Here is an 8,551-nt window from a genome sequence, read left to right as displayed (position 1 = left end):
ACTTTATTATTTTTGTGACCAGTTTTTTCTGTATGTATTTACTCTTGAAATATCACAAAGGTGATATGTACATGTAATTTTTTATTTTTGTAGATTCTTGAAAGTTTGTGTTCATCAGGGTTCTAGGATCTCTTGTAACCCTTTTCATGCTCTTTGGGTAATTTCATCCACTCCCATGGCTTCAATTACCACCTATTCTCAGATGACTCCCAAATTTGTACCACCAATTAAGAATTCTTTCCTTTACTAAGATACATTTGACATATCCTCCTTAATTCATCTGGCCTCCAGACATCACCACTTAGACCAGATTTTCTCAACTGCAGCACTACTGACATTTTGGCCAGATAAGTCTCTGTGTGGGGACTGTCTTATGTATCGGAGGGTGTCTAGCAGCTTTCCTGGCCTCTACCCACTACATGCCCATAGTACCCTTCAGATATTGCCAAATGTTCTCTGAGGGACATTGTCCCTGTTTGAGAACCACTGTTTTAGACCTGCTATAAACATTTAAAACAACTTAGATAAATCTAACTCTTCTTCCACCCCCCAAACTTGCTACTCCCTCTGTATTCTCCATCTCGGGAATGCAAACTTCCATCCATCTATACCTACCAAACCTAGGAATTATCTTTGTCTGTTATACCCTCATCTCTCAAATCTACTCAGCAAATTAGTAAATTTTACACACTTAAAATTGTTCAAATTCTTTCATTCTCTTCATATGTTTTAGGTAGCAAAAAACCAGGTATGATGGGGACAATATAAATGAATGAGAGACTCCAACTACAAACAGGAGAGGGGAAAAACCTCATAAAATGCCTGAGGATGAGGTAAAAGGGTGATCTCTGGATTAAACATTGGGGTTATAACTTTAAGGATGGAAGTACCTTCCCCTTGAGTCTGAGAAGAAGTAGAGAGGTAAGCTATCAGGACTCTGACATGGCCAAGTGAAAATGAGACTGTGGGCTTCAATATTTTCTACAGGCCTAGAGGATTTGAGGAAGAACTTCTAACTCATTTCAAAAGACGCAATCTGCCTTGTTCTCACTTACATAGACAGCTGCTTCTTAGCACTTCTCCCTCCTGCATTCGTCTTCGTGGGTTTACTGCTTGCTCCAACTGGGAGATGATATCAGGTTTAGAAAAAGGAAATCCTATTCAAGGGAAAAAAATGGAATGTGATTGTAAGTTCAAAATACAAAGCACCACCCCATCCTCAGTTTGACTCTGTTGCATTTTAGAGTGCAGAAGACAAGATAATTTTTCAAAAGCAACTAAGTATTTTCTACCCAAATAAGGTGACAAACGGTTAAAGGATTCGATCTGGATTCTGGGAGGAAACAATAACCAAAGCATCATTTGTTATTATCCCCTAATAGGAACAAGGAATCTTTAGAAAGCAAAGGTATCTTCAAAGGTGGATCTGAGGTGAAACGGCCTAAGCTTACCCAAGGAGACCAGGTTCCTATAGTTCTCTAGCATTACATCCCTGTACAAGACTCTCTGAGTAGGGTCCAGTTCTCTCCATTCTTCCTCAGTGAAGTTCACAGCCACGTCCTTGAATGACACAAAGCACTGAAACACCTGCATGGGGTTCTGAAGAAAAGGTTGAATGAGGCAGAATTAGGGGAGATGGATGGGATGGAGAGAAAATGGATCCAACCATGTTCATAGTGTCAAAGACAAGATTTTATTGACTCATATATTAAAGAATCTTAAAACGTGTATACCCTTTTGTCATAATTTTATAGTAGTTTTATATATAGAACTGAATTATAAGAAAATCATCAGAAATATGGAGAAACAGTTATAAACAAAGAATCATATCTATTTATAGCTTAAAATGGCAAAATAGTTCTAAATAATGTAAATGTTTGAGAGGTGTCAGAGCAGCTAACTGTTCAAGAAAATACACTGCTTCCTCTCCTTTCTAGGTACACAAACATTTCCCAATCTCCTCTGCAGTTAGATGTGGCCATGAGATTCTAGTCAATGGAGTGCAAGCAGAAGTAATATGTACCATTTCCAGGCTTGCCTCACATATATTCCTCCATGTTGTTTTCCCCTTCTGACTGGCTGGTATGGACAGAGCCCCCAGAGTGAGTCTGAAAGCCATGTGGTAAAGATAGCTTCAGATAGCTCAAGTCCCTGAATGGCCACCCTATCAATCTGTTGACCTTCTCATATGGTTATGAGAGCAAGAAATACACTTCTGTTGTATTAGAGCCATTACATATTTTGGGTCTATTTGTTACAACAGTTATTATAAGCCAACCCTAACTAATTCAGAAATTAACAACTTGAAGTGGGAGGCATCGTAATGAAAACTTAAAATATACAGGTGGCACTGGCTTGACAATCAGGTGACAGGTTTCAAGGTCAATCAGGTGACAGGTTTCAAGGAAATGGATATTTAAGGCCAGAAAGATGTAGACTCTTGATATATACTGGCAAAATAATTAGCAACTATGAGGGAAGAGTAAATGCTCACTGGGCCTGTGGCTCTAGGGCAATCAGCTGGAAAGAGCCATTCTGGTTTGTGTAGAATGCTACTAGATATGTTTGGCAAAGAAGAAAGAGTTAAACTCAGGAAAGAATCTGCCAATTTTCAAGACAGAATAAAACAGAATACAGAGTCCACAAATTTGGTCCTTCACATGGTTGGAAAATCAAACTGTTTCTAGATCTCATACAATGGGAAATAAGTTGGCTTTGAGCAACAAAGGCCCATTAAAACTTCTCAACTAAACGAAGTGACTTAGCTCTGTAATAAAAAGTCAGATTCAGGATGTGGCCTTCCCACCCAAGCCTATTGTTCAGCTGGCCTTAATGTTATCTTCATTAAGTTAAGAGTGAGACGTGGTAAGTGAGAAACTAAGAAATATACCAAGCCTGCAAATTATATCAAGGAAATATCTTTGGGTATCAGAAGCCTTTTAAGTTTTTGTGGAACAACATATCCATGATTTCAATATACTTCTTTTTTTCCTTTTTCAGAGGAATCAGTATTCTTGATTCCAAGTCATTTATGTCACTGACTTTCTATACGTCTTCCAAGAATCTCATGTTTCAGGACCCACTTCAAATTTCACTGCCTTCATTAGCTTGCGAGTTGCTTAAAAAGATTTTAAAATCCTGGTTGAATGCATAAAGCCTTCCTAAACCTTTCTCAGCCAGACACACTTGCTCACATTCCTCAAAATTCATACAGCATTTTCCCCACAGCACTTTATTACTGAGCAGGCCCTCAATAAATTTGCTGACTTCTGTCATGTAGATTTTCTCCCCAAGGGATTCCAAGCAGATGGAAGCAAGAAATGTGCCATGTGCCTTTGCACGTCTACACCAAATGTCTCAAGCAAACAATGAGAAGCTTGATTGTCACCCTACCATGTTCTAGGAGTCATCCTCCCCAATTATCTGCTAAAGAAGCTTCATCTTCCCCTTCCCTTTTCCACACTGTCAATGGCAGAGGCTGCCATACCTCCTGACCCTTCCTGCTCCTTCCATACAACAGAGGAGCACCCATGCACCATCTGGTTGGTAGTCCATCCCACACACCTGATCCTATCTTTTCAAACTGCTGCTGTTAATGGGGCTGACAAGTTTCATGCTAAGAGAAAGAAATCTATTTGTTTTGGCAATTAAAATGAGATTCCAGGGAAGAGAGAAAATCCCCCAACTCACCTGGGACTTTGTTGTCTGGCAAAGAGCAGCCATGTTTTCTTCCTCAAGACACCCCTTTTGGGAAAGGGCTGAGTCCCTAGATGGCAAAGCTGGAAGGAAATCGATATAGAAGAATCCAGTTCATCTTTATGTATCTCGAACCTATTAGATTATAAACAACCACTTATGACAAAAAATGTGCCCCGACCTTGGCTGTCATATGGTTGGTTTGAAGGATTTTGCAGACACCTAAGTAATGAGGCTTCAAAGATAAACCCAGAGGACAGAATGATTGTAAACTTAATCGGGGAAAGTATGACCGTTAACTGGGTTCAGCATCTATCTACATGAGCTGTTGCTCTGAGAACAAGGTTCCCTGTGACCAAAAGAAAGAGGAAAAAAAAAACAAACCTTAATGTTCAGGCTGGAGAGGAGCTTAGAGACCTCTAGCCTCAACTCCTTTATTCACAAATGGAGAAACCATCCAACTTTATAGAACAAGAAAAAGAAGTCACAGAGGCAAAAGGCAGCAGTGCTCATCCCAGTAGTCACTGTCACAGAGACCTTCAGCCATCTCATAGTAAATATTCCAAGCCCACGGTAAGTCTGTGGCCATCTTAGGTCTGTTCCACCACACACAATCCACTAAATTGCAGCGAGTCATCTCATTCACCCCCGCATCCTAAGCACCTGGCACAGCAGACCCAAAGTATTGTGAATGAATTATTGAACAACCCACTTCACTCCCTTTGTCTAAGTCCATGCCCATCAAGCAAACTTCTGCTTATGATTTACTTATCCATTTTTATTTTTTGCCACAGGGAGAAAACTACTGATCATATTAACTCTGAGTATTTCTTTGAGCTTACCTCTGGGTCATAGGGTTGCATGCTATTTATGTTATTCTATATATATAGTTCTGTATTTTCCTAATAAGCTACAGTTTATTATTTCTTTAATTGTCCCTCCCCCATCTCCAAAAAAGCAGTACTTAAAACTTGTGGATTTTTTTGGGAAAGAAGTATTTCTAGCCCTCAGTAATTATAAACTGTACAGGGTTTCACAATTTTTTAAAGTCCATGCCTCCCACAATCCTTTCTCACTAGAACATTGGCCCTGGGGTCTCCCTGCCTGCCTTAAATGTTGGTTCTGTATGACCATAGGAAAGTTTCTTCTGGGCTTCAGTTTCTTCATTTTAAAAAATAATAATGGTACCTACCTCACTGCATTGTGCATTAATGCAAATATAGGGCCCAAACCAGTATCTGGTACAGAATAAGCACTCAGGAAAGGTCATTTAATCATGAGTTAATTATTATTCTCAATACCTTCTGCATATCAACACAACAAGACTTTACAGTGTTTTCTTTCTATACATTGTTTTATGGGGGGGAAAAAGGTATAATCAGTATGTTTGATCACACTCCCAAAGCCCCACTTCCCTACAAGATGCCTGCCCCCTTCCTGTGCTAGATACTGACAACCCATAGGGGTAAGGTAGAGATAGGAGCTCCTAAGTTCCAGGGCCTCCAGATAATCAGAGGGGCTGAGGGCAGGATGTTATGGGAAAGACAAACAGCCCAGAGATAGATTATGGAAATCCCTTCTGATCTGGGCCATCCCTCTGTACCTCCTTAAGAAAGAGCACTTTTTAATTCTGCCACATTGGGCAGCAGGTCCATGGACCCTGAATATGCAGGCCCCAGCTCTACACCTGAGCTCACAGAAGGTTCAAGGGACTAGGGCTCTCCCATATTCTACAATGCCAAATCAAATCAAATCATCAGCTTCTCCACACCCATTTCCTTATCTCCTTCCAAGGATTCTGACTTGCCCCCTCTCTCATCCTTCAGAGAGGCAGCTGTTACAATGGAAAGAGTACGAAGGTAAGACATCTTATTTTCTCAGAGCTTCAAATAAAAAGGGAATGATATTAGTAAAATTACTACCATTCGTCACACACTCACCATGTACCAAGTGCTTTCCATAAATCACTATTTACCGATGAGGAAACTGTTAATTTGCCCAAGGTCTCAGTGCTGCCCACACACATTTTACAAGGTTGCTGCAAAGAAAAACTAAAATGAGGTTATGTGTGCACACTGTAGGTGCCCAGCCAATGGCAGAACCCTCTCTCACTTGTATTCCTTACCTCTGTTCTGGAGTTTGTGGGTCCAATCCTCCATGATCACAGCTTTTGCACCACCATTTGGGTATAGCAACCTTTCCCAAGTCCTCCACGTCTCTTCCTGGGAATTGCCAGCATTCTCTCAGAAACTCTGGCAAGAGATTCTGATTGAATTTTTCTTTTTCATTATATTTCTTTTTTCATTCTCTGAGACCCTACTCATAACACAATTAGGGAGTCTAAAACAGTATCTTTTGAACTAAGGCTAAAGTCAAGAACTTCTGCAGCCACTCAGTCTCCAGGAAGTCCCAAACACAGGCAAGACTCAATAGCTTTACCCCAGGGCCCTGCAGAGTCAGACACCCAGAAACACAGACAATCATAAACAACATAAAGATGCTGTTACCAACATGCCTGATGAATCCACAAGTGCAGGACACGGTGAGAAAGTCCCCTACTGGGAGTGACGGCACCTGGATTCTAATTTCTACTATGTGCCAGTTGGCTGGGTGACCTAGAACAAGTTACTGTTCCTTCCTGGTTTTCAGTTTCTTTTTATGTACAAATGAGGAGATAGATGCCTGTTAGTAATCATCTCCATTACTGATTGAGCCCTTACTTGGTGCCTGGCTCTGTGTCAACTGTCTCATGTCAAAATTCAATTTAATCTTCACAACCATAACTTAAAAGTAGGTACAATAAACATTTCACAGATAAGGATCCCAAAGCTTAGAGTGCAGTAACTTGCCCACAGTCACATCATAGAGCAACTCCGCTCTCTTGAAAGGTAGACAAACGGATCTCTTACATCCATCTCCTCCCTCATTAACGCTGTCAATCCATAAAACGGTTCCACACTGAAGGCTGCAGGGACACACAGATGCGTTGGTCTCTGACCTGGCCCAAGCACTGGGAGTCTTGGGCGCTACGTGCCTCACCTTCCAGCCAAGCGCTTCAGGGTACGTGGGCCCTCAGCCTGTTTCCGAGCGAAGGACCCAGAGGTGTCTCAGATATTAAACACACACGTACCCCACTGTTAGGCACACAGAAAACGCTCCTGGGGCCGAAGGGGCGGGTCAAGGTGGCCGAGCCCCGACGGACACCGCCCCAGCTCCAGCAGAAAGAATTATGGTCGGATCAGTGGGCCTGGAGAGAGACTCAGAGGGGCGCAGCTGGGCCCCCAAATCTAGCAATCCCCTGCTGGACACACACCCTCCCCAGCATCTGCGCCTCCCGTGTCCAGACACTAGGAGGGTCTCTGCTCAGAAGAGCGAAGACAGCTTCGCCGGGTGCAGAACGTGTCCATACAAAGGGGCCGGAAGCGGAAGTGCGCGCCGAGGCTCCTGGGAAATGTAGTCCGGCTCAGCCGGGTCGCCGGACTGGAACTGAGACCCTGCCCTGCCCTCCGAAACCCCGGCTCGTTCTGCAGGCAGAGACAAGCCCTCGCGCGGCCCTGAAAAGCAGTGTTACCGTTGGCCTCTCCGGCGAAAGCGGACGGGAGCTATTGGGAGCGTTTAATAAACCATCAAGGACTGTTGAGAGTTTTTTAGGGAAAGAAGATGGGAGGTCGAGAGAGCAGAGGTCCCAGTGGGCTTGTCCCCTTTGTCGCTCTCCACAGAATAAGCGGGGCTGCAGCACTACTTCATAGCGCTCGACACACAGTTCCGCGCCTGAGGTTCTCTTTCCAGGCATCCTGACGGATGCCTCACGCTCTCACATTCTGGCTGCTGTTGCACACAACGAGTGGCCCATTCACTGGTTCCGCCTCCTCTGCACCCTTACCTGAGAGCACGTCGTCCTTTGACCGCCGTTTGGGTTCCTGTTACTGTAGTGCTGTGTTCTGATTCATGGAGAGGTGGGGCCCTTCCTAGGCCATCTTAGCCCCACAGTGTTTATATGTCTCTGCCCAGAAAAGTGCCGTGTTATTCCTATTTGCTATTTCGTGTTTCCTAGCCAGTTCATATGCATCATTCCTCCAAATCCCTTGGTCATTGATTTTATATTTATCCAGGTTCCATTAATTCAGCCTCTTGGGAGTACATTCTGCACCCCACTCTCCATGACAGGCCCATCGGGATTTAGTCCTACTCAGTTCTGCTGGGACAAGGATGAAGACAGCTGAGTTGTTGCTCTCCTGTTTGTTACTTCCGGAATCAGGAGGTGTTGGGAGGGTGCACACTCCAACTTTTAGGACAACCCCAGGCCAACACTTCCACCAGCTGAGATCTCTACCTAAATTCAGCCTATCCAATCTTCACACCTGCACTCTGGATCCGGTCTTTCCAAGAACTATTTTGGCCAGCATGTGACAGACATCCACAAAGATGCTACTGTAAAGAAAGAAAAACCTCAATCATGAGATCCTTGGGCCAGGATTTCTGAAGAAATGCTAAGGCCTCTACAATTTGGGGTTCAGTGATCCCCAAGAGAAGCTCCACAGGACACTCTACCAGCTGAACTTCCCCTTCTTTTCCCTCCCCCCAAAATCCCCAAAGCCTTCAGAAGTCGCTTTTGATAATGGTTTATTACAAATATTAGCATAATAGGTGCAACAGGAATGGCAAGTTGTTGACAGTTGTTGACAGTGACTGATAGATATATAAGGATTCATTATGTTTTGCTGCTACTTTTGTGTATGTATGAAAATTTCCATGAAGTAAGTTTTAATAATAAAAATTAAATTTAAAAATATGGCAGGTTAGATCATGCCTCTTCTACATTTTGTGGGTCCAATCCTCCATGATCACAGCTTTT

The 8,551-nt window shown here is 43.0% G+C and overlaps 1 protein-coding gene across 1 annotated transcript in view; it reads right to left on the bottom strand.

Annotated features, from left to right (window-relative positions):
• The window catches only part of LOC105816074 (zinc finger protein OZF-like), an 8,834-nt gene extending 2,979 nt beyond the window's left edge, over window positions 1-5,855 (bottom strand). The window contains 4 exon segments of the mRNA XM_012651389.1: window positions 1,056-1,157; window positions 1,452-1,599; window positions 3,691-3,779; window positions 5,822-5,855. Of these exon segments, the coding sequence (XP_012506843.1) occupies window positions 1,056-1,157; window positions 1,452-1,599; window positions 3,691-3,779; window positions 5,822-5,855 (373 nt within the window).
• Between the last annotated feature and the right edge of the window lie 2,696 nt (window positions 5,856-8,551).

The sequence above is a fragment of the Propithecus coquereli genome, unplaced genomic scaffold, assembly GCF_000956105.1.
Source record: "Propithecus coquereli isolate 6110/MARCELLA unplaced genomic scaffold, Pcoq_1.0 Scaffold355, whole genome shotgun sequence".
Taxonomy (NCBI): domain Eukaryota; kingdom Metazoa; phylum Chordata; class Mammalia; order Primates; family Indriidae; genus Propithecus; species Propithecus coquereli.
The sequence above is the reverse complement of the archived record's forward strand: the minus strand, read 5'-3'. Positions and strand labels throughout refer to the sequence as shown.